The 26874-nt window shown below is 44.9% G+C and overlaps 1 protein-coding gene across 9 annotated transcripts in view; it reads left to right on the plus strand.

Annotated features, from left to right (window-relative positions):
• The window catches only part of NSD3 (nuclear receptor binding SET domain protein 3), an 85538-nt gene that overhangs the window by 14404 nt on the left and 44260 nt on the right, over positions 1-26874 (plus strand). For 5 of the 9 annotated variants that reach the window (XM_033172074.1, XM_033172075.1, XM_033172076.1 and 2 more), the window contains exons 2-7: positions 2545-3266; positions 15743-15814; positions 16923-17082; positions 20120-20271; positions 23262-23774; positions 24582-24708. In XM_033172074.1, coding sequence (XP_033027965.1) covers positions 2589-3266; positions 15743-15814; positions 16923-17082; positions 20120-20271; positions 23262-23774; positions 24582-24708 — 1702 coding nt within the window. In that variant the 5' untranslated portion in view covers positions 2545-2588. Of the gene's footprint in view, positions 1-2544; positions 3267-15742; positions 15815-16922; positions 17083-20119; positions 20272-23261; positions 23775-24581; positions 24713-26874 lie in introns of all 9 variants that reach the window. The other 4 variants (XR_004427966.1, XR_004427967.1, XM_033172077.1 and 1 more) reach the window with 1 other exon arrangement.

Genomic DNA, 26874 nt, shown 5'->3' on the forward strand with positions numbered 1-26874 from the left:
AAAGATACCACCTTCCTAGCCTGGATTCTTACTAGGGAGCAGGGTGGATTTGATTTACATCAAACTGGTTTAAATCACTAGTCAGTAAGGCTCAGGGTGGATTTAAATAAAAAAAAATTCCGATTTAAATCAAAAAAATCCCATTTAAATCAGATTTTTAAAAAAATTTAAATCCACCCTGAGCCTTACTGACTAGTGATTTAAACTGTGATTTAAATCAGTTTGATTTAAATCAAATCCACCCTGCTAGGGAGAGAGCAAGACTGAGCCTCAGGCTTGTGCTTCCTATCCAGTGCACCTGTTTTTCTCACTGCAGGAGACATGGCTGCCTGAACAAAGAGGTTTTGTGGTTATTGCAATGTAGAATCTTCCCTGATTTCAGGCAGATAAGCACTCTAACAGTGCTTGGTCTCCCAGAGTAAGGAAGATGTACATTCAGATAATTAAGACCTAAGTTGGATGTTCTGCTCTTTCCCCATTAAGAATAGAAAGGGAGGGAGTGCATGAGCTGTCAGCAGTCCCTGTCCAAAATGGGATATAGGTAACGTTTGAATAAGGGATGTGGGTGGCGCTGTGGTCTAAACCACTGAGCCTAGGGCTTGCTGATCGGAAGGTCGGCGGTTTGAATCCCTGCGATGGGGTGACCTCCCGTTGCTCGGTCCCAGCTCCTGCCCACCTAGCAGTTCGAAAGCACGTCAAAGTGCAAGTAGATAAATAGGTATCACTCCAGCGGGAAGGTAAACGGCGTTTCCGTGCGCTGCTCTGGTTTCGCCAGAAGTGGCTTAGTCATGCTGGCCACATGACCCGGAAAAACTGTCTGTGGACAAACGTCGGCTCCCTCGGCCAGTAAAGCAAGATGAGCGCCGCAACCCCAGAGTTGTTTGCGACTGGACTTAACTGTCAGAGGTCCTTTAACTTTTTAATATTTGAATAGGTCCTAGGATGTTTTTTGCTGTGAGATGCCTCCACTTAATTTACCTTTATTATACAGTGGTACCCCGTGTTATGCACACAATCCGTTCTGGATCGCGCTACGTAACACGGGCGTGCTTAACACGAACGCCCCTCCCCCAAAAGAAAAAACCCGGAAGTAGCACAATTTGAGCGCTTCTGCGCATCCAGGGGGCGCGCGCACTCTGGAAACGCTTCCGGGTTGCGGGCATTCTTAACTCAAAGGTCCGCAACCCAGGGGGTGTGCAACCCGGGGTATGACTGTATATGCATGAATGGCACGGTTGTGTTTTTACTTCCATATCAGTGATTTTGTAAAATAATTTGCTGCTTCCTTGTCATGCCCACCACACAAATGGAGTTGCTCACATCAGTATGTAAGAAAACTCAGTTTTTGGAAGAACATGTAGCATGTATATACTAATGTAGTTTCTCTTGTCTAATAGATACATTCTTTATGCAAGATAAAAACGGGGGTATACTGGGGCAATGTATAGGTAGATAACTCTTGACTGAAAAAACAGTTCAGCCAGTGCCCTTCGCTCCACAGAGATACAGTAGTCATATTGTTCATGGTTCTTTTGGCACCTTGAATGGCTTAGAGATTTTTAATCCATTTTACACAAATAGGGCTGGGTGAGATCTGGTTTTCAACACCAGCTAACCATCACCATATACCAATATATCATGATGTCTGAAATAAGGTGGGGAAGAAGAAGCAGCCAAGGGTTGATTCCTGGATATGGACTTCAAACCGGTTTTGGACGATACATCACCCAGACCTTGTGTTGTAATCTGGTCTCTGCATATCGGCCATGCAAGACCCAGGCAGCTACATGGCAGGGTTCTCCACTTCTGTTGTGCATAAGGAGGGAGTGGACAGGAGGAGTGACCAGGAGGAAGGAGGCAGCCCACTTGCTAGGATATAAGCAGGTGGGCCGGGCGGGAACTTTCTCAAGCTCCCTCTGCCAGGAAGTGAGTGGGAATTCATGATATATTGCCAAGTCAAAAATTCTGAAACCATTATCGTAAACTGGACTCCTAATCAGTTTTGGATGACATTTCAACATGTCTCCCAGGCCTCCACACATGGGTACAGAGGGAATAAAATAAGCAGTGAGGGAAAAGGCTAAGAAATGCAAGAGATTCTAGACATGCATTTTTTCCCCTTTGTAACTCTCTCTGTGTTGTGTGTAGAGCAGAACCATCACGGCTATGTATTCTGTTATTGGAGGCAGTGTGTCTCTGAATGCCAGTTGCTGGAATCACAAGTGGAGAAAGTGCTGTTTGCTTGCATCTGACTGGCCACTGTGAGAACAGGATGTTGGACTAGAGGAGGCCAGAAGCACTCTTCTTAGGATCTTATATATACTTTTCTAACTGAAGGTAGCACTTCATGCATCTGATGAAGTGTACACTAAAGCTTATGCCATAAAACGTCTGTTAGCCTTTGAAGTGCCCTAAGACTCATTGTGTTAGCATGGAGGGAAATTCTTGCCCAGTCCACTTCCAAGCACTTGTCTTGGCTTCTTAAACTTTACCAAAGAACTTGCATCACCAACTGCTTCATCTTTTCACTTGTTTCTTTTTTAGGCCCTATGAGAAAAAGGGAAAGCTAAGGATGCTGGAGCAGAACAATGGATTTCTCCTTCTCTTTCATGCAAGGGATCATGGGAAACACAATTCAGCAACCACCTCAACTCATTGACTCGGCTAACAACCGCCAAGAGGATGCTTTTGATGCCAGCAGTGACATCACTGAAGATGGTAGTCAGACGCCATATGAAGCTGCTCTTGCCTTGCAGCAAGGTTTTCAGTACCCTACGCCAACAACGGAGGATCTTCCACCCCTCATTAATGGATTTCCACCAATTGGCATGTATGAACCCCAAGCCAAATATCAGCCATATAGTCAGTATCCTAATGGTTCAGCCAATGGCTTTGGCACTGTTAGAAACTTTAGTCCACCAGAGTATTACCACATGGAGAACTCTAGCATAAGGCCACATGAAAATCTGGAAAAACCATCTCCTCCACAGCAGCCACCTCCTTCAGTATCCCAAACGGTGATTCCAAAGAAGACTGGTTCACCAGAAATCAAATTAAAAATAACCAAAACTATCCAGAACGGCAGGGAATTGTTTGAGTCCTCTCTGTGTGGGGACCTTTTAAATGAAGTACAAGGAAGTGAGTATACGAAGTCAAAACATGAAGGGAGAAAAGAGAAAAGGAAAAAAAGTAGCAAACATGACTCTTCCCACTCAGAAGAGCGCAAATCACATAAAATTCCAAAACTGGAGCCAGAGGAACAAAATGTAAGTGAAATCTGAATTTTAGCCTTTTCCCCCAACACTGCTTTTATTTTCTTTGTTTTTGTATACATGTTGAAAGATTGTCAAAGCATCTACAGTTAGGCAGCACAGTTAAGATTGATTAGTGGTTTTCTTTCCTGAACACTTCACCATTATGGATCCCTCATTTTTAAATTATTTTTTTATCTTGGTGGATTGTTCTTTATTGCAAAAACAGAATTTGGATTTTCTTTGCGTAAAGTATGCAAATTCCCATAATGATTTGTCAGAAGCTTGACATCCTGACAGAGTAAAATTATCCTGATCAATGACATAATTTTTCTTTCAGTGATTTTATTGTTACTGAGTGAATGACTCTCCTGAAGCTGCATCAAACTTTTTCTTTAAGAAAAGTTTGGTATTTTTAGATTCAGTATAAATCACTTCAAGCTTTCTGTCTCTTAACAACCATTCCTTGCCTTCTCTTCTTGTGTTAATTAATACATACATAGGGTAGCTCTGTATGAAGGAAGCCTCTTCTAATATTGTAAATTTATTTCCTCTGTATAATTAACAGAAGATACCACAGTTAATTTAGACTTGTTTCATGTGATAAGAACTGCTGACTTTAATGCAAGAAGTCGTAAATATAATCTTCTGTGCCAAGGGCATTAGAATAATATTCTGTAAGATTCAGTGGAACAAAGGAGAAGGCAAGGGGGATTTTGGAGCAATTCAGAGCTTTTTTCTATTCTGTAGTGTGATGCTATGCATGTTTACTCACGACTCCTATTGTATTTACTGCGATATGTTCTCAGGTAAGTATGTATAGAGTTTTGCAGCTAGGCTACTTGTTTGGTGGCCTTGACTTCGGGGCTCCAACTTTTCATTTTGATGCACAAATCCATGAATGGCTGACCTGAAGCACCAAAGCCACAAGTCTGTGGCACCTTTGAACTGAAGCAGGTGCACTTCTGGCTTTCCCATAGTCAGGCTGATGCCTGCTCCTTAGCTCAGAAGATGAAAGGAAAAACCGGCCCAAGGCATGGGTGGGGAGGGGCTGAGCTGTATAGGAACTGTAGTTTGGACTGGAAAGGCATTCTTATACAGTGGTACCTCAGTTTAAGAACAGTCTGGTTTAAGAACAATTCGGTTTACAAATTCCGCTAAACCGGAAATCGTGTCCCGGTTTGAGAACTTTACATTGGTCTAAGAACAGAATCTGAATGGCGGAAGGGCACCAGCGGCGGGAGGCCTCATTAGGGAAAGCACGCCTCGGTTTAAGAACAGACTTCAGTTTCGGTTTAAGAACAGACTTCCGGAACAGATTAAGTTCATAAACCAAGGTACCACTGTACTGTAAAATGGACTTGTGGTACACATAGTTGGCGAACCATGTTTGCTACCTCCAGCTGTTGCCCAGTTAGTGTTGACCTGTGACAGGACCTTCTCAATGTTCATTCCTCATTTGTGGAATGCCCTTCCTGGTGAGATGTTTCTGTAATTATTATTGACTTTAAGGAGAAATTTAAAAACACCCAGGTAATTGATGGCTGAAAGATATTGGCCATTACAACTTTGAAATTGGTAATTATGAGGGTATGTGACTGCTTTTAGATGGTTTTTAAATTGTTGTGAACTGTTTTAAATAAGTTTTATTTTATTTTAATTTGTATTGTTTTAACTTTTTGAAGTTTGCCACCCTGGACTCCTTTGGGAGGAAGGGCAGGATGGAAATGTAATTAATAATGACAATGTAGTTATGCATATGGAGCAGGGGTTGGCAAGGTTTACCTCACCTGGGCCAGTTCACTCCAGCAGAGATCCCTCCTTGGACCGGATAGTGTGCATGCGTCCACGATTTCCAGTGTCTGCACAGATGCGATTTCCGGCGCCGCGGAAGCGAGTCCCCGCACTGTGCTGTGCTGATTTAGCGCAGCATGCAGGGACTCACCGAGTGGATGGCTTGGTTCGGGGGCGGCTTGGGGGCCAGTTAAACGACCCCTGTGGGCTGCTTGTGGCCCATGGGCCTTAGGTTGCCGACCCCTGATAAGGAGTTTATGGTGGGGTTGGGGATGTGTAGTACCTGGGGGGGGGACACATCGTGCTCCTTCCGGGGTCATTGGTGTACCTTTGCTTCACACTCTGCACTCACCAGTGTGTTCCTAGATCTCACCAGTGACTCCTAGAAGCTGTCAGCATGCAATAGCGGCCACAGTGCAATAATTGCTTCACCTGACCAGCTAAACCAGGTGAGGGTAGCCAATGGGTCTCAAACCCTCAGTGAGTTAGGGGCTTCCTCTGCATGTGAAGACAGGCTCGGACGGATTCAGCAAATGAGACCAATAGTGGGCTGAACAGTTAAGAAGACAGATTCTTCCCATGCTATAAAGGGAAGTGAGGGGGCTCATCAACCTGGGAAGGTAGCCCATCTAGGAGAAGGAACACTCTGATTCCAAACCTCTGCTACCTTGCAGAGTATCTTCAGGAGAATAAAAAGCTAAGGAGTAAACCCTAAACAAATCCAGAGTGGAGCCCCTAAGACGGTTGGATGGTGCCTTGTATGCCTCCTTCTGGCAAGTACTGTAGCCCAGGACACAAGTGGCACTGTGGTCTAAACCACTGAGCCTCTTGGGCTTGCCAGTCATAAAGCCGGGAGTTAGAATCTGCGCGGTGGGGTGAGCGCCTGTTGCTTTGTCCTAGCTCGGGGGTCAGCAACCTGCGGCTCCGGAGCCGCATGCGGCTCTCTGACAGGTCTCCCGCGGCTCCGGCATGCCCCCTTTCAATGCCCTTTCAATAATAATTAAATGGTTATCGGCACAAAAAAGGGCCAAAAAAACCATGAATAATCCACATCAACATTGAACAGCTGGGCGGTCTTTCTCAGCCCTCTCGGGGTTCCCGAGGACAGACCCAAGATTGATGTCCACCTTGACCACTCCCAGAGAGAGGAAGCGACTTCTTCACACCAATAAGCGTGTGGGGAGGGCTGAGCTTTTACCACCTCGGCGTGCCGATTGGCAGGACAGATCGCCCGCCTTGGCGCATAGGCTCGGAGCCGGGGCCTTACCGCCGAGGTAGCCACTGAGGATGAAGGCGGGAGGCGGGCACGGGAGAGCGATGCTTCGTCCGGCCAATGAGCCGCCGGGATGCCTGTTCCTGTTTGAGGGGAACATGCCAATGAGGGTGGCGTTAGGGCGGGGAGAAGAAGGAGCTGGGCTTTGCGAGTTATCGAGAGAGAGAGAGAGAAAAGAGTCGGGATAATAAAGGCAGTGGGAGGTGGCGGCAGCGATTGGAGCGGCCCCTGTTCTGAGCGGCCCCTGTCGGGTGGAATCCTTTTCAAAGTGGCCGCGCGGAGGGCGGAGCAGGCGGGCCAGGCGTCGCCGTGATGGGAGGGCGGTGATGGTCGCCGACAGGATGAAGTAGAGCTGCTTTGGGGCGGCGGCGGCGAAAACGTCCGGGCTGCTTCTGAAACCTCCGCCAACCGGTGCTTCGCCAGCGCTCGCTGCGGGCGGTGTACATGCTCAAGACGGCCCCAAGGGCGGCTCGGGGGCCCGGAGCCCCGAGGTCGGCGCACTGCAGTGCCTGGCGTGATTTCCTCCCCCCAAACCTGTTTTTTGCTTTTTGGCTTTTTGCCTTGCTCTCCCACCCCCCCTCTTTTTCTTCCTCCCCTCCTTTTTTAATCCAAGGGGAGAAATCCCATTTTTAAAACAAACAAACAAACAAACGAAAAACAAACAAACACCCCTCACAGCTGCTGCAGCCACTCTATTTGAATTTTTATTATTACCCCTTTCTCCCTCTATCCCCCCTTTTTCTTTTCTCTTCCCCTTTTGTTTTTGTTTTCAAAAAAAGGAAAAAGAAAAAGATTTTCCCCCTTTATTTTTATTTTTTAAACTACTACATATTTTTAATAGATATTCTCCCCACCCCACCCCACCCCCAATTTATATTTTTCCACCCCACTTTTCCATTCCCACCCCCCTTTTTCTTTCTTTATTAGTTCGCTTGCCAACCTATCTTAGAGGGGGAAGCCCTCTCTCCCACCCACCACACCCCCCAAAAAACAACTTTGAGCTGAACCCCCAAAGACGGGGGTAGATCACTGCTGAAAGTAGATCACAGTTTCTTAGGAGTTGGCCACCCCTGGTATAAGACATGTAACTAGAATAAAAATTTAAAAAAACCAAGCAAATAATTGTAATAACTACTGTAATAAAGCACTGCTATAATTATATATAATTTCCCTAAAATTTTGGTTTCATTCGCCTTTCCGTGCTGAAATGTCACAACCTGAACGACCATGACTTGCCCCCCCCCCTAGTTTTGATCCTGGGTACACCCCTGAGTCAATGCAAAAAAGTAATAACTTATTCTTGTTGTTTTTACTAATTATACTTTGCATTGGCTCCTATACGTTATTTATTATTATTGCATTAAGGTAAGAAACAATATATGCAGCGTTATATTTGTTTTAAATGTCGCAATGGTTTTGCGGCTCCCAGTTGTTGTTTTTCCCTTTGGAAACGGGTCCAAGTGGCTCTTTGTGTCTTAAAGGTTGCAGACCCCTGTCCTAGCTCCTGCCAATCTAGCAGTTCAAAAGCATACCAGCGTGAGCAGATAAACAGGTACTGCTGTGGTGGGAAGATAAGTGGCATTTCCGTGCCCTCTGGCACTCGTCACGGTATTCCATGGGCCAGAAGTGGTTTAGTCATTGTAAGGTCCTTGGATGGTTGCTCATGAGTAACCAGGCAAAACTCCAGCCGTTCATTTAGTAGTTTTATTGTGCATACTATGTACAGTGCAGAGCTTAAAAGTTCATGTCTGTATCAACAGTCTGCAGAATCCGGGAGTGGCCCCTTCCGGTTCTGACCCCAACATAAGAGCTTCGGTATACGAAATCCCTGCCTCCCTCTTTTCGTTTCACCCCTCTACGCATTTGGGGCTACGGAAATGGTGTGTCTCTCCTCACCCTCTGCATCAGGGGAGTGCAGGGTCTCTCCAGCATTCCCAGAGCCTCAGCTCTCAGTTCCCTGGGCTGCCTCCCCCTCCCTACTGGAGACATCGCTGTCTCCCCTGCTGGAAGAGGAAGTACTACTGGTCAGGTGGGACTGAGGCTCTCTGTAGCATCCCGAGAGGCCTTCCGCCACCCTGTGCTGAGCCTGGGACAATCCCCTGACAGTCATGCTGGCCACATGACTTGGAAAGCTGTCTGCGGACAAACAGCAGCTCCCTCAGCCTGAAAGCAGTGATGAGTGCTGTAGCTCAAAGTTGAATCCGACTGAACTTAACATTCCAGTGATTCTTTACTTTTATCTTTACTGTCGACAAGTTGGTCCCAGTTATACTGCTCTGCTTCCTTTGGACTACATCGGCGAGGCTAAGACGTCTGGGCAGCCCAGGCCATACACACTGCACCATAGAAGGTCATTTCAGTGCTGCTAACACAGCAGTTTGACTCCCCCCCCTCCAAAGGCGCATTCCATTGTCTCTTGAGACAGACAGATGCCAACAACAGTTACACATATGCATGCTTTTTGCAGAAAGTAGCCTTCACAATGAGCACAGCATGATTGTGCCACGTGGCATTGCTAAAGCTCCACCTGAGGTTGTTTTGATTGTGGGTTTTGAAAGGGCAACTTGGAAAGTTGATGCAGTGGAACTTGCTTTGAGAGGTACTCCAGGCTCCATTTTGCATTCTTACACACCACTGTTCTTTGCCACATTTAGGAGAACGCACAACAAACATTTTATATAGTAACTCATGCTTATAAGAAAACAGCCAGTTCAGCATAGCTTCACAAAACAGGTAGCAAAATCTGTTCTTTGTTACTCTTTAAATCAGTGTTTTTCAACCTTTTTTGGGCAAGGGCACACTTGTTTTATGAAAAATATCACGAGGCACACCACCATTAGAAAATGTTAAAAATTTAACTCTGTGCCTATATTGACTATATATAAAGTAATTCTCTTGAATAGGAATCAAATAAACACAATTTTTCCCACGGCACACCAGGCAACCGCGGAACAGTGGTTGAAAAACACTGCTTTAAATAACCCTTTAAATTATAACAAAATAAAAAATAAAAAATTCCTTCCAGTAGCACCTTAGAGACCAACTAAGTTTCTTCTTGGTCTCTAAGGTGCTACTGGAAGGAATTTTTTATTTTGTTTTGACTATGGCAGACCAACACAGCTACCTACCTGTAACCTTTAAATTATGGAATCTCCACAGCTTCATACATGTATATATTAACTGCCTCAAAGTTTAGGGGAAAATTTATCCTAACTTAGAATCATAGAATCATAGAGTTGGAAGAGACCACAAGGGCGATCCAGTCCAACCCCCTGCCAAGCCAGAAACACCATCAAAGCATTCCAGACAGATGGCTGTCAAGCCTCTGCTTAAAGACCTCCAAAGAAGGAGACTCCACCACACTCCTTGGTAGCAAATTCCACTGCCGAACAGCTCTCACTGTCAGGAAGTTCTTCCTAATGTTTAGGTGGAATCTTCTTTCTTGTTTTAATGTGCTGCCTTTTGCACTGTTAAGTGGACAATTGACGGTTAATGAACCATCCTCTGTGTGGAGCTGGAGTGATAGAATCTGTTGATCCTGTTCTTTTGCATTGTAATGTGTTTAGTGAGTGTAGAGAGGTTGATTCTTTCTCCACTAAGAACTCTTCTGGGAATACCTCAAGATTTGGTGTTGTTCTGCTTAAGGGATGTTTCCTCCCATATTACTGAGCAGGTTGCCAGATTTTTTCTGACTTCAGTGCAGATAAATCTTCTCCTAGCTTCTGAAGAGAAAAAATACAGTACAATTGCATCATGTGTGAGGGGTATGTTCCAGGTCTGTTCTTTTGACTGGACTTAATTGTTCAAGGGTCCTTTACTTTTTACCTTATATGCGAAAGCATGTATACTTGGACCACCCACTTAGAACTCCCCCCCCCGCATGATCACCAGTACCTTTCCAGAGCTGTACGCTAAGTGGGCCTTGTCCCCTCCCTCGTCCCCAAGCAAGGCAGAACACTTTTAGGCTCTCCACCTTGCTTACCTGGTACACGGATGCTCTCATGGGGCTGTTCCTGTGAGAACATCCCAGAGCCCAGTAAGCAAGCTGGAGAGCTTAAAGTCTTTCTGCACCAGGAAAACTGTGCACAAAAAGCACTTTTAAGCTCTCCTCCTTCAATTTGGGAAAGCCGGGTTAAGAGTTCTGCCTGTGCCAAGATCTTGTTTTGTGACCTTCATCAGTTTGCTTTCAGCTCAGAAAACTGCAATAGGCTCCAAAGAACTGCCTATACTGGCCCAGTGTCACCCCCCAGTACCATGGTACAAAGCAAAACTTGAAATCCCCTGCGTTTTAGAAGTAATTTGACTTCGGTTGCTGTTTGGAGAAAACCACGTCTAAAGTCTCCTAAGCATCACAGTTTTTTGGACCCCATAGTAGAACAAAATGATGATTACCCGGTAAATTACAGAGGTTTTTTGTTTTGTTTTTTAAATTCAAAATATACAGAATTTATAGTATTTCTCCCCCCCCCCCTGGGCTGTGGCAGTCAAGCCAGTTTCAGGACAGTTGAATTAACAGCTTAGTTAGCCCTGCAGTCTCATAGCTCCTTTATAAGGTTCACTTCTTCTCCAGCAGGATACAGTCATACCTCGGGTTATGGCCACTTCGGGTTGCGCACTACGCCGAACCTGGAAGCACCGGAACGGGTTACTTCTGGATTCGGCGCTTTGCGCATGCGCAGAAGCGCTAAATCACGCTTTGTGCATGCGCATAAGCGCTGAATTGCGACCCACGCATGTGCAGAAGCGGCGCTGTGGGTTGCGAACATGCCTCCCACACGGATCATGTTCGCAACCAGAGGGTTCACTGTATCTGAGTAATTCAGTTCCTTCCCTTCAGTCTTAATATGTTCACTGCTAAACTGTTGCTGCTTCAGGGAAAGCTGGACAGTTTTTTATTTTTTATTTTTTATTTTAATAAGAATTTATTGGTTTTTCCATAACAAACAACACTCCAACACCTTCACCAACATTAACCCCAACACTTACCCACCACTATGACTAAACACATACAAATACACCAACGATTCTTCTTCTTGTTCGATTATTGACTTCCCCTGCTTTCTCTCCTTCGGCTCCTATTCCAAATTTTACTTTAATAACTTTAATCTCTAAAATTAAATTCATTTAAAAATTCAAAACTAAACATTCTTCTTAAAATCTTGTTTTTTAGTTTACAATAATATTTCACTTCTTATCTTGGATAAAATCAAATCATATTGTAGCTTCATATAACTAATAACGAAACTTCATATCTTAACATATTATTCTTCATCTCTAAATATATTGTTATCATATCTTAACATATTATTCTTCATATCTTAACATATTATTCTTAAATCAAATCATATCTAACATCTTCTTCCCCTTAAACTGCTGCTAATAAAAGAAAAACAAAATATCCCTTTTATAGTCCAAAAACTTAAAAGAAACTTGACACACCGGCTTCAGGATACCAATACATTTCATCCTATCCCACTTCTAACCATTTCCCCTTTCCATCTTACGTCGGAACCACTCCTCAAATTGTCCTCTTTTCTTATGCATCCACAGATCCAGACACAGTTCACAGCAATCCTTGCATAGAGCATCAGGGTACCCAGTTCTTCACCTTCCGGCTTCTCCATTTCGACATTCCATTCTTCTTTTATTTGTAAACTTAATAGTTTTTTCGCCATTACTTCCGAGCTCTCACCCCAGAAGTTGGATATATATAACCTCCTCATCCTGGGTCTGCCACCCTCACAGGACTTTTCTTGTTCTTCTCGGAGATGCCAAGCCATTTTACTCTGTTCTTCCATAATCCCCTTCAGCTCTTTGCCAAGGCTCTCTTCAATTGCAGCCATATCCTGAAAAGTCTCCTCTGTGGGTAGTACTTTTCCTACCATATCCCGGTTCAACAACACCAGTTTCTGGTTAAGTAGTTCCAACCTCCAAAAAATAATCCTTTGTTCATCAGTCAATCCAGAGTCCAAGACCAGTTCAAAAACGAAACCCAGCATGGCTGAAGTGGGCATAGGTGTCAGATTTCAATGTTTTTCTAACTTAGTGCCAGTACATTTCCACTCAATCTCAAACCTTCGCAGCCATTTTTCCTGGAGCCAGGGCGCAAGGACTGTAATTTCAAAAAGAGATATTCTCCACCGTTTTATCCCCCAAAGGGAGATCTAAACAGTCTCACTTGTCAAAACTCAACACATTGTAACCATCACTGTAACAGCAGTCTGTCAAAACAGTTATTTTCTTTCCACCGAGGGGAGGGAAACAGGCTTCCTTTCCGTAATGCCTCCCGGGTCGTTAAATGTCAAAAATAAGTCCAATCCGATACTCACGACCACCGGGCTTCCTTTTTTTTAACTTCTGCAGGGAGAACGATGTCGCTCACCGCGAGCGGCAGCCGCCGCTTCGCCGTCCCGGTTGGGGCATTTCCCCTATAGCCCGGCTCCGTAGTCCCTTCACCCCCACTCCCCCTTTACAGGGGGAACGGGGGAAGGGTTCGGAGCCATAATGGGCCCGCCGGGGAGCCCGAGGCGCGGGACGCTCTTCCCGCGCCTCACCGGAGCCCCGCTTTGCAACCCACGACCGCCCGCGATGGCGTCGCCGCCGGAAGTCGGACAGTTTTTTGTTTTTAAAGAGGATCAAGACTAAGGCAACTCATGAGGAAGAGAACCTGGGTTCATGAGTGGGGAACCTTTTTCAACTCAAGCGCTGCTTTTTTCTGGGGCCATTTTTCAGTGCTGGGTGGGGCCAGAGGCAAAAGTTGGTGGAGCAGTGAATGTAAATTTTACCTTTGTGCTCACACTCTCACACACCCCTCTATCCTCCTTTCAGGTAGCCTAGACACATTATCGGAGCACAAAGACACATTCCAGCCAATCCAAGGCATTCATGAAAGGTGCAGAACCAAACGGGTGAGGGGCATGGCCCAGCGAGAGGGGCTGTTCCTAGGATGGAAGTGTGGCGGGAGAGACGCTGAAAGGCCAGAAAGAGAAGCTGCCAGGCTTAAGGGTTCCCATCCCTGCTTGAGTTAGAGAAACATCAAGGTTTATTTTTGTTAAGGTGCTCTAAAAATTGTTTACTATGAAATAAAAGTGAGTATTGGCATAAACTGGGAATTATATGTTCATAGCTTAGCTGACTAGGCATATGGCTCTTGACAAGCTACAGTAGAATTGTAAGACATTGTCAAGAGTTAACTTAGAATGTAGATTTTAAGCAGTTTGTTGTGTGTAAATACGGAACAGTATTATTACTGATGGTGAATAATCTCTTCTGCTGACTTTATTATTATTATTTGCATGAACCTAAGCTAGTGGTAACTAACCCTCGCCAAGTTTTCTTAATTTAATAACAAGAACAAAGGTTTATACAGGCACTGTGATTCTTGGGCAAGCAATTTGGCCTGCCTGAGATTACACAACCCCATGGAAACAAGGTGACAATACATTTCAACACAGTGTAGAGAAATTCAGCCAGAAAAATAAATTTTCAAAAGCTTGCAATTTACCTTTCCATCTCCAGTAACATTAGACTGAGTTGGCCTCAATTGCCTCTTTACCTATTCATGTTTCTAAATTTATGTCCTGCTCTGCTGCTACAACTAATCCATGTTTATTGATACTCCATTGTGCTCTACAAATACCTTTAAAGGGCTTCTGTGGGGTTTCATAGGACCTCTTCATATCTAATCACAATGGACTTTCAGCGTGGAAACAGGCTGTGAGTTTAGATAAAGCTGACATTGCAGTTGGTTGTATGTCCTGTTTTTATTGGGAAGAGCAAGGTAAAGGGGGCCTGTTCCTCTGTAGCATCAGGAAGAAAATTGATTGTACATAGAGTGCTTCAAACTAAACTCAGGTTGAACGCTGTAATCATGTGTGCAATTTGTACAGTGCTGCTAAACGGAGCTCAAAACATAAACGCTGTATCACAATCATAGTGAACTTCCCATTGGCAAAATAGTTCTTAAAATTTTAGCTGAACTGCCTGTCTGCCAACAAGTTTTTCATTTGCAACAGCATGCTCTGGATATGTTGAATTGTACGGATGCTTTCCTATCTCTTAAGTTCAAGTAATTGTTTGTTGAACTTGCAAGAAGGTTGTCAAGTCCGGCCACATTAAATTGGATTTCTGGTTCAAGATGTGATAGTTCTAATCAGGGTGGATAAAAATCAATGATTTTAAAAAAAATAATCGGATTTTTTTAAAATTTAAATCGGATTTTTTTAAAATTTAAATCGGATTTTTTTAAAATAAAATGCTTTTTGGTGAAAATATATTACCATCCAAAGGTTATTCAATAATGAAATAAAGATTAGTTTTTTAATTATGTAGAATCAGGCTGTATATGTTTAATTTTTTTGGTAAATAAATTCCATTAATCCATTCACAATGTCATTTATGCTCTTCCAGAGGTTTTTGTAAAATTATTTGGCAGTTTCTCTGCCTACAAGATATTATCACATATGCTTGGTTTACTTTTGCAGTTCTCAAAACTGAATTTGACTCAGCAGAGATCACATGCCTCTTCTTCACAGCAAAAATGTTATAACATGAACAGAGTTGAGAAAAAGACCTTAATCCTATTGTTCTACAAACCTGTGAATATAGAATCAACCCCTTCAGTGTTAAGTTTCAAGAAGTTCAGTGAATAGAATAGAAACAATATTTTTCTGATTGTTTGGAGTGGAATGGATCTAATAAATCTATTTAAATTGTTATTATTAAGGTAATGATTATTTTTCTCCTTCCTAAGTACAACAGAAAAGTTGTCCAAATATGAATGATTAACCTATTAAACTGGGGATAAAAAAACTAATATGAAAAGTTGTTATTCTAAAAATCTTCATCTACTTGCATATTAAAGTTATACCAGCAAGTTTTCTTTATGTAGAAAACTGATTTAAATCAAGCCTTACTGACTAGTGATTTAAATCGTGATTTAAATCAGTTTGATTTAAATCAGATCCACCCTGGTTCTAATGACTGAACATACTGAATTTAAATCCAAATACAGTTAGCAACCTTGTTTAGAAGGTAACTGCCTTAGGAAATTTTGAATTTACCTCAGTCCCCCTCTCCCTGTGGTTGGCTTACATCATGCATGCCGTTCACTTCTCTGTGTGCTTCAGTGGACTTCATTGCCACTGACAGTGACATAACCTCTCTTCTCAATATGTATGAAAGTGTGTTGTCCAAAAGAGAACCTTTTTTGTTTTAAATGTCAACAAATTTGCATATAACAGTTCAAAAATATAAATGGCATATCAGCTGTGGCTCAAACTGAATTCTAAAATAGACTGGGACATCACTATTGAGGATGTGACCCAGACTCTTCTGATTTTGTTTCTCCTGTATTTTTTCCTTTCTATCTTCTTCATTGTTGTTCCATTTTGACTCTTATCTTTTTGTTTCCCTTTGTTCACAGAGACCAAATGAAAGGCTGAGCACATTGTCTGAAAGACCAAGGGAAGAAACTAAGCTGACAGATGAAACCCTGGTGAGTAGAATCTGGAGTTCTGACTGCAGAATTTTCAAGCTGATGCAGGGGTTGGAGTAGCCTTTCTCAGCCTTGGGTTCCCAGGTGTTGTTGGATTGCAACTCCCATCACCCCTGACTGCTGCCCCTGTGAAGCCTGGGTTTGAGTGTTGGACTGTGATCTGGGAGACCCCACTGAGCTGTGAAGCTCACTGGGTGACCTTGAGCTAAATACCATTTCTCAGCCTAACCTACCTCACAGGGTTGTTGTGAGGATAACATGGATGGCAGAGAAGAACCCAGTACACCATCTTGAGCTTCTTGTAAGAAAAGGCGGTATATAAATGTAATAAATAAATAAATCTGCTATCAGATAAAGGGCTTCATTGCCAGATGCATGGGTAGCCTGCAGGACAGAAGCATTTAGGTAGGGTGTGGAACAAGTCAGCCTGGGTGAAAATGGAGCAGTGTTTCTCAAAAGAGTGCATGGCAGGAGAAAGAATGGAAGACCAACATCTGTTCTTATATGGTACATGTAAATACCGTATTTTTCGGTCCATAAGGCGCTCCGGACCACAAGACGCACTTGTTTCTTTCGGTGAACGGAGGTGCTGGCATGATCCAGCAACATCGCCGCTGCCTCCCCCCACCTCCCGCCGAACACGGCGGGGGATGGGAGGAGGCAGTGGGAGCGAAGCCTTCGCTCCATAAGGCGCACAGGGATTTTCCCTTCCTTTTTAGGAGGGAAAAGGTGTGTCTTATGGAGCGTAAAATACAGTATCACTTCCGCACCATCTTAGAAGAGGTTGTCTCTCTTCGTTGCACACAGTGGTCAAATAAGTGTGGGTACCTTTTTCAGCTTCAGTCCTAATTCAGTAGGACTTCAGTGTAGACATGGTGAGTTTTGCAGTATAAGTTACTTTCAGTGGCTTTAGAATGATGAATCTTACTGAAGAATTGATTAAAGACTGTAGCTGTACTAAAGGAGAATGAGGGCAACTCCACAGAGTTTTATATACTCTGCTTACTTGCACCTACACCAGTGGGGGCAGGGAGAGAGATTTTTGCTGGGCTGTTCTTGTGAAAGGTCTGTTCATTATCTGGTACACAACTTTTCCTTTTTTGTGCAGATCCAGCAGATCTCTCCTCCTCTTCCAATGCAAGTAGCAAGCGATATCAAGTTTGAGGTTGGAGATCTGGTCTGGTCCAAAGTGGGAACATATCCTTGGTGGCCTTGCATGGTTTCAAGTGATCCACAACTTGAAGTTCATACCAAAATTAACACAAGAGGTAAGTAACTAAAACTGAGTAGGTATGTTAGAAACTTGTTTGGAATTGCTAATGCACTTGATTACTTTGTTAGGGCTTCTCTTATACTCAGATTTAAAAATTTATAAGTTGTTTTCACTGCTAGTGCCACTCAGAGTAGACATGTTGACATTTACACACATGGGGCTACGCTGAGTAGAAAATAGTGTTATACAAACCCAAGAGAATTTGAGTAGCATATCTAAATGATTGCCTTATTGTTCTAGTGGCCCTGCAATAAAACTGCTAGCCCATGTGCAAAGCTATGCAGGGTCCTGTATGGTTTCAAATTGGATGGGGCACCTCAAATGGGTTGAGATTCCTGCATTGCAGGGGGTTGGACTAGATGACCCATGGGGTCCCTTCCAGCTCTGCATATTGATGATTCTATTGGCTACATAGGAATGAGATTGGCTGCAGATGATGCAAAGAATATGATAATACATTAGTGATAATGATTAATTATACTTGAATGCCTGTAGTATAATGCTCAGATTACTTTATATACATTGTCTTAATATTTAAGTATATTTATAGCCTACATTTCTTCCATTTATGGAACTCAGGGTGGCATATGTGGGGCTTAATCACCATCTGTTCATTTGCTACTTCTCCACAAAATTGCGCTTGTAGCATATCAAATGAACAATACAACAATTCAGAAACATATTAGAAACAATTAAGATTTGTCATAATATTAATAAGTACAAAAAGTCAGTCCCTATAACAATGTATAAAAGCAATACAAATAGGCTAATCCAATTTAAATGCTTGAACTATAAAAATTGCATAAAACACAAAAAGCAAGCCTAATTAAATAACTTAAACTTAACAGAACAATCTTAAACTGAACAAAAATTGAATAGTAGCATATAAAGTATCCCATATTTCAGATGGTGCCTTTGTATCCAGTAGTTTGCTTCCCAGACTCAATTTTCAAACCCTGGGCTACTTGCTGGCATTCCCAGCCAGGCTCTCATTCAGAAGGGCATTTTGCCCACCCATTATTGTGGGCTCTCACCCCTCACAGCCCCCAGTAAATTTCCTTCCACAGTCTCCTATCATCCCTGCTGAGGGCCATAAACAAGGTCTTGTGAAGTGGCACCTTTGCATCTGTGGTCAGCCCCAAGCTGGTGAATTCAGACAGTCTCCTATCCAGGCGCCAGCTGCACTCTCAGCTGCTTAGCTTTAGCAAGGTGGCTGCTTCATGAGTTTTCAGACCACGCAGGACCAGTTTTTGCATGTAGCACAGTAAAGACAACTGCACAAAGTGGGGATGGGCAACTTGTAGCCCCTGAAACTGTTTGATGTGGCTCCTGAGGCCTTTCCAAATTTTAGATGATAGAAGGATTGCACACCGTTCCATTAGGAGATGGGTAGGAGGGTGGAATTGACAAATATCCTGTACTTTATTGTAGCTCTCTTAGATTTCATAAGCAACTGATTACTACTGTGCAGTTCTCTTCCTGAGCTACATAACTGTGAAGCTCTAAAGCCAGGAGGTGCCAACTTTGTTATGGAGCCTAGGCTATTTGTGAGGGGATTGATTTGGTGGTATCTGACTTAAAGCATATTCCAGTATTAGGCATGCTGTGGCCTGGCTATTGCATTTTAAAAGCCCAAATATACTTGCCTTTCTTGCCACAACTCAAAGTTGGATCAGTATTATTATTCTCAAATTGTAGATCGAAGACCTGTGACTGAAAGTAAGTGGAAAAAAAATAAAAAATAAAAAAAAATCCTTCCAGTAGCACCTTAGAAACCAACTACGGTAAGTTAGTTATTGGTATGAGCTTTTGTGTGCATGCACACTTCAGATAAAGTAAGTGGTTTGCTTAAGAGTCCTTAGTGAATTAAATCCGACTGTAGAGCCTTTTTGCTCCTTGCTCCTTTGTAAACAGTTTTGGGAGATGGTCTCACATTTTTCCTTGGATCCAGGGGAGTTGAAGGACCTCACAGATCATTCCCTGAAGGCTCACTTTTTAATGGGCATGTTGGTTATGTAAATAATACTAGTTTCTGGAAACCACAGGAGGGGGAAAGGGCTCTTGTGCTTTAATTCTGCTTGCTGGTTTCCTACAGGCAACTGTTCAGCTACTGTGAGAACAGGATGCTGGACTAGATGGGCTATTGGCCTGATCCAGCAAGGTATTCTTATATGTTCTTAACAGTCATGGGGAAGCCTAAGAAGCTTCTAAAATTAACCTCTCTGAAGCAGGTATTTGCATTTCAAGGGTGGACCCCTTTGGCACTGATGTGATCTTCCTTTAAAGTCAAAAAGCAGTTTCAACACCCCTTCTCTACCACCAACCTCATGTCCCAAGACTTAAGATTTTTCTGTGGCTGTCCACACAATGAAAATGCATGTTGATAACATTCACACAATGTTGTGTCAAGTTTGGCCCACAAGAGAAATTCTGTCAAGACATTTTGTCAGGAGTTAAGGAGAGGAAGAGGGGGTGGGGGTGTTTGATAGCTTCTCCTTGTCCACCCCTTGTTGCCCAGCAACTTATTGGCCTTGGCTTTCCTTGGCTGTTGCTGGGTTTTACCTCCTGCAAATCCCATAAGTAGGAAGTGGAGAAGGCTGAAAACAGCTGGCCCTTATCAGGCTGATTGGCCCACAGGCTGATAAGCGATGTACTGCCAAGGTCTCTTCTCTGGTGAAGTGCTGTCTGGACATTAGCCATGATGCCAGGAAAGCAAGAGCTGAGGGCTTCCACCTGGCCCCTCCCATAGCCCCACAACACCATGGCCTTGGTTGTTGCTGGAGTTCACCTGATGCAGTCTCTGAGAGATTGGGCTGCTCTTGAGTTATGCTGGGTGTATACTTCCAGCTTAGCCTCTCACCAAGAGGCCAGGTATTGCACCTTGTGAATGTTCAGTAAAAATCAAAACCTCCCAACTATCCATTATTTTCTTTGCAGCTTAAAAAATGATGTAGAGGGTATTTTTTTCTAGAAAGTGATGGGAGATTTGTGTTGATGGAATTTCTGAGCAGAATGGTTTCTTTCAATTTCAGGTGCACGGGAATATCATGTCCAATTCTTTAGCAACCAGCCTGAGAGAGCATGGGTGCATGAGAAGCGGGTGCGAGAGTACAAAGGACGTAAACAGTACGAACAGTTGGTGGCAGAGGCTGCTAAGCAAGCCAACCACTCTGAAAAACAGAAGGTGTGTACAGTCTGAAATGACAACAGCTTATTTTACCAGCGGGTTGAGAGGATAATTGTTGGGACAGATTCAGATTGATGCTGTTTTTCTGTTTATGCATTGGCAGCCAGTTTTTTTACAGGGCTTGCAAATTGCTCCATGGCCTTGCTGTCTTAGGGAAGAAGAGCCAGGAATAGTGCCAGCAGCCCTTAAGGCAAAGGAAATAGGAAGACATGGATATGGTGATGGTCAGCCCTGGCTCACCTGGTCTCAAGCCCTACATCAGCTGTGGCTCAACATACGTAGTTTGCCATTTGTATTGTATTACATACAAAATAACATTAAAAAATACTTAGACAGCTTTGTCTGAGAAATTGAGAAAACAGCCTTTTAATAGAGAGAGGCATTACGAGCTTGTCTTACAGTGACAGGACATAAGGGCTAGATGGGATGTGATCCAATCTCATAGAGATGTTTATTTGAATTGCAAATGTCCAGTCATTACTGCCCTCTGTCCTGTATGATCGTGGCCTGGTTTTCCACCTTTACTATTCTGAAAGCAATCTACAACATTTGCTGTTTCCTTTAAAGTTAATTTTACTGGTGCACATTCCATATGTAGCTTTTTAAAAATTAAAAGCCATATGGATGCATCTTCCATCTGTCTGCTGGAGTAATTTCATAATAATTTAATGAAGGCAGTTGTGATTTGGGTAGGTCAGGGAGGATATTTAGCAGTCTGTGGGGATGGTTTCAAGGTACAAACAACCTTTGTACCTCATCGTAGGTACAGCCTAGATTCAGCCTTCCCAGACTATTCCTTAAACTTAAGTTTTGAAAACTCACCCTGCCTACCCTGTTCAGCAGCAACACTGATTTATAGTTTTATCTAATATATTAATGTACATATGTTTCCAATCAGGGATGTTATCAAAAGTATAGTTATCTGGGTACTTGAGTCAGTCCACTACTACCGTGTTTCTCATAAAATAAGACGTGCCTATAAAATAAGCCATGGCAGGATTTTCAAGCGTTCACAAAATATAAGACATACCCCGAAAATAAGCCGTAGTGCTGGGCAGTTCTGGAGGGCGCCAAGGAAGAGGAAGAGGTCTGTCGGGTTGGCGCCCAGAACCGGATGTTGCTGCTGCTGCAGCCCCGATCCAGGGGGACCCAGCAGGAGCTGCAGCGCGCGCCGCGTGGATCCCCGATCCAGCGGGACCCGGCAGGAGCTGCAGCGCGCGCCGCGTGGATCCCTGATCCAGCGGGACCCGGCAGGAGCTGCAGCGCGCGCCGCGTGGAGCCCCGATCCAGCGGGACCCGGCAGGAGCTGCAGCGCGCGCCGCGTGGATCCCCGATCCAGCGGGACCCGGCAGGAGCTGCAGCGCGCGCCGCGTGGATCCCTGATCCAGCGGGACCCGGCAGGAGCTGCAGCGCGCGCCGCGTGGAGCCCCGATCCAGCGGGACCCGGCAGGAGCTGCAGCGCGCGCCGCGTGGAGCCCCGATCCAGCGGGACCTGGCAGGAGCTGCAGCACGCGCCGCGTGGATCCCCGATCCAGCGGGACCTGGCAGGAGCTGCAGCACGCCCCGCATGGAGCCCCGATCCAGCGGGACCTGGCAGGAGCTGCAGCGCGCGCCGCGTGGAGCCCCGATCCAGCGGGACCCGGCAGGAGCTGCAGCACGCGCCGCGTGGAGCCCCGATCCAGCGGGACCTGGCAGGAGCTGCAGCACGCCCCGCATGGAGCCCCGATCCAGCGGGACCTGGCAGGAGCTGCAGCGCGCGCCGCGTGGAGCCCCGATCCAGCGGGACCCGGCAGGAGCTGCAGCGCGCGCCGCGTGGAGCCCCGATCCAGCGGGACCTGGCAGGAGCTGCAGCACGCGCCGCGTGGATCCCCGATCCAGCGGGACCTGGCAGGAGCTGCAGCACGCCCCGCATGGAGCCCCGATCCAGCGGGACCTGGCAGGAGCTGCAGCGCGCGCCGCGTGGAGCCCCGATCCAGCGGGACCTGGCAGGAGCTGCAGCACGCGCCGCGTGGATCCCCGATCCAGCGGGACCCGGCAGGAGCTGCAGCACGCCCCGCATGGAGCCCCGATCCAGCGGGACCCGGCAGGAGCTGCAGCACGCGCCGCGTGGATCCCCGATCCAGCTGGACCCGGCAGGAGCTGCAGCACGCGCCGCGTGGAGCCCCGATCCAGCGGGACCCGGCAGGAGCTGCAGCACGCGCCGCGTGGATCCCCGATCCAGCGGGACCCGGCAGGAGCTGCAGCACGCCCCGCATGGAGCCCCGATCCAGCGGGACCCAGCAGGAGCTGCAGGGCGCGCCGTGTGGAGCCCTGAGCCAGCAGCAGCCGCAGTGTGCGCCACGTGGAGTCCCGAACCAGCGGGACCCAGCAAGAGCCACTGCGTGTGCCGCGTGGAGCCCTGAGCCAGCGGGACCCAGCAGTGCTCTGTACGGTAGCAATTTGAATCCTCCTCCTCCTGTTGTGGCTCGGGGCGATCCGCGCGGCGCTGCTGGGCGCTTTGTCAACACTTCAGCAGCAGCAGCAACAGCCAGTTCCGGGCGCCAAGCCATGGCAGGAAGAGGAGGAGGCTTGCCGGGTCGGCGCCCAGCAGGGCCGCGCGCCCCGAGCCAGCTGGACCCAGCAGCAGCAATGCTGGACACAGCAGGAGGAGGCAGGCGCCCAGAACCGTACGGTACTTAATAAAAAATAAGACACCCCCGAAAATAAGCCATAGGCTTATTTTCCTGAGTAAAATAAATATAAGACGGTGTCTTATTTTAGGAGAAACACGGTATGAGAGGGGCATAATGGGTATTTTGAGGTCTGAATACTTTAGATGCTTGTAGTGCATTATGAACATGTCCGACATTTCCTTCTAATGTTTCCCACTTCGTGCTATCCTGTTAGTGCTGATGGATTCAGTTGTAACAAACAAAACAGCAGCAGTTAGGCATGCTTTGTAGGTGAAAATGAGTAAATGCAATAACCCTATCTCCTTAATTTTAAAGATTCGCAAACCAAGGCCACAGAGAGAACGTGCACAATGGGATATTGGCATAGCTCATGCTGAGGAAGCACTGAAAATGACTCGAGAAGAGAGGACGGAACAATATACCTTCATCTATGTAGATAAAGAGCCAGAAGAGGCTTTGTCAAAAGCCAAGAGGACTGGTGCGCCTAAGACCGAGGTGAAAAAAACCCGTAGGTCTAAACCATCGCCTAATGCGCAGCCAGAACACACCAGTGAGGTTTTGGCTGTGTCCTCTCCATCCAATACTGAAGTCCAGAGGAATAGTCAGAGAAGGCCGTCAAGTGTGGATGAAGAGCCCCCTCCTGTTAAAATAGCATGGAAAACGGCTGCAGCCAGAAAATCCTTGCCAGCATCCATCACCATGCACCAGGGAACTTTGGACCTTCAGAAATGTAATATGTCTCCAGTTGTTAAAATTGAACAAGTGTTTGCTCTACAGAATGCTGCTGGGAATGGAAAGTTCATTGATCAGTTTGTTTACTCTACCAAGGTAACGGCACAAATATTTCTTGAAAGGGCATAAATGTGCAGTGAATTAAAAGATTTATTCTTGTCTACTCACCTTTGTCTCAGAATGTGGTCTTTGCAAGCTTGTGTAAAATATTTTGGTGAATTCTTTAGTCTTAAAATGTTGGGAGTTTTCATTATCCCATGCTTGCTAAGCCTGGTTTCTGAACTAAAATGTAATGTGAAATCAGGTACCTTTAGTGAGAGTTGTTCAGTTTGAGCTAGCAGTTATTATGGGCCTAGCTCTCGCAAACAGCAGATGAGAAAGTAAACTTGTGGGGGTACTCTGCCCAGTCTCCTTAAAAAACATAATAAAAAACCCTTCTCACTTCACATCATCACACTTTCTGATGTTTCCTGTTCATACTCCCAGCCTAGCCTTCCTAGGAAGAGTGCTAAAAGTCAGGTCAGGAAAACTGTGTGAAGTCTGTGAGACACTTGGCAGCACCGGTGGCATGCATACCCCCCCCCCTTAGTCTGTGTGCAGTGCCAGCTTCTGGAACTGCAACTATTCTGAGGATTAGAATCTTGCGCAAACTGGCTAGCTGTCGGCTATTTGAGAAAGCAGAGCTGCTGGACATCCCCCTCACTATTTTTTGGAAAAGCCTTGGCATTCTCTACCCTTAGCACAGTTCTGCAGCATATAGGATTATTCTCCCACTTTGGAGGCATTCAGTTTAAATACAAAATTTATAACTGAGCAGTTGAAAGTGTTTATTTCATAGATGCAGCAGTTAACCCAAAGGACTAATCCAGTAGTTACTAACTCAGTCTTTCCTATTCATAACAGGGTATAGGAAACAAACCTGAAATAATCATCAAGGGGCAAGACAAACTCACTTCTGTCTCAAACCAGCGAAACGAAAGAGCCTCCTCACAAAGTGCACCCTCTCCCGAAACATCTTCTGGGTTGGCAAGTAGGTAAAGTTTGCAACTCCTGGGTTATATCCAGTAAATCAAACCACCTCCATTGGGGAAGTCTTCAGAATACAGCAGTCAGAAGCATCACTTTACTATGTAAAACTGACTAATGCATTATGAAAAGCTTCATTGAAAAATTATTTTGGGGTGGTGGTCTGTGAGGTCGATATGCTGCAGCAGTTTAAGCAATGCAGGAATTCTCATTTTAGTCATAAACTCTTAAACTTACAGAACACAGAAAACTGACAGAAACATTTTGTTACATGTTTGTCTCTCAAGAGACTGATCATCTTACTCAAGACTTCCCCATTTTTACATACACAACATCCCTGTGAGGTAGCAGGGGAGTTCAGAGGGGGAAGCCATAGTATTATGTTGTAGTTGTTTTGATATTTTATTGTGCCTTTAATTCTGTTGGGAGCCGCCCAGAGTGGCTAGGGAAACCCAACCAGATGGGCTGGCTATAAATAAGTTGTTGTTGTTGGTTCTGGGTACAGTGGATCCTCCGGATACGAACTTAATTCGTTCTGGGGATCCATGCGCAATCGGAAAAGTCTGCAACAAGAGGCGCCGCTTCTGTGTATGTGCGCAGAGCGTTTCTGCACATGCACACGTGGCGAAACCTGGAAGTAGACACTTCTGGGTTTGCCGCATCGTAACCCGAGGTACCACTGTACTCCAGTCCACAAATACTTATGACATAAATCTGTTAGTCTTTAAAAAGATGCTACAAAACTGTTTGTTTTCTCTGTGAGGTATGTTAAGTTAAAAGATGCTTGGTGACCCAAGTCACACTTTGAGCTCACACTTTGACTTTATGGGGATTTGAACTTTGGCTTCCCCAGTCCAAATCTAACACACTGTCCACCATGCTAGGGGTAGCTAAGGTGATACTCTTCAGACATTGTTGGACTACAACTCCCATCAACCCCAGTCAGCATGTCCAGGTATGATGGGAGTTGTAGTGCAACAAGATGTGGAGGCACCAAGTCAGCTACCCCAGCACTTCATCGCATGATGCTTCTCCTTTTAGGCTCATCTTGCACTCTGGTACTGATTGGTACCATGGATTCCCCACCCCAAACTTCCTAGATGTCATAGCACATTCTGGATCCTAAAACTGTTTCACAGGATGGCAGTTGTGTGTTTGAAATCTCATTTTTTTATTGAGTACATTATTTGTAGGAGCAGATGCAGATTCATATATAAAAGCCATCTTAGCCATTAATTTTGTCCAGGTTAGCACAATAGAAAATTTACTGCGTTTAATTTGGGCTTGAATTTTAAGTAGTATTTGTGAAGTATCTTTAAAAGGCTAGAGTCATAAAGTTAGAGGGTTTATGCATTTTGGTTTAATGTTCCCATTATTATCCTAACACAGGAAAGGAATTTTAGCCAATATCTTGCATTTCCAAAACACATCTCAGAGTATGATATAGGCTAATGCTACTTGGAAGGCTCTGGGAGCATTTACAAGGAATTCCCTAATACTGTACAGAGGCAGACCAATGACCTGGTTATCTCTGTAAAGTCCAACTCTTATCCTGTGCACACTCCTGGCCAAAACTTTTAACTGGAAGTATTGGCGATTGAACTTCAGGCCCCATGCATGTGAAACATTCTGTTTGCTGCTGCTGTTATGTGTTTCCTTTTGTGGGAAGAAATGTTTCTCGGTGCCTCTGCATATCCAGCCACAGGAGGGAATAGCCGTGTACCACATAAACAGATGGACTGATGGGTAAACCAAACATAGGCTGACCTTTTACAAATGGAAAAAACCTCCAACCTACTCCTACTCAGACTCCAATGTGATCATATGTTTAATGTCATGTCTTAAGCATTTGTCAGTGAAGCACATCAGATCTGAATCTGGTATTTTAGATGAGCGAAGATTGAATAAGGCCTTAATCATTTTCAGTACATTCAACCCAATGCCCTCTTTGAAATGAATGGGAGTTGTGCAGGAGTGCAGTTGTATTCTCACAATGCTTCTAGTCATTTTTACTTGCATTGTGCAAAGAAATGATGCTCCCAGTGGATTTTTCTTTAGTTATGTGACACAACCGTGTTTGTTTATGGGGGGGGAGCCCTTTGGTATATTCTGTGAGGGTCACAGCACCAACAGAATTCTATAGTATTTGAATATCACTCATTTCCAAGAT

Source organism: Lacerta agilis, chromosome 15, assembly GCF_009819535.1.
Source record: "Lacerta agilis isolate rLacAgi1 chromosome 15, rLacAgi1.pri, whole genome shotgun sequence".
Lineage (NCBI taxonomy): Eukaryota > Metazoa > Chordata > Lepidosauria > Squamata > Lacertidae > Lacerta > Lacerta agilis.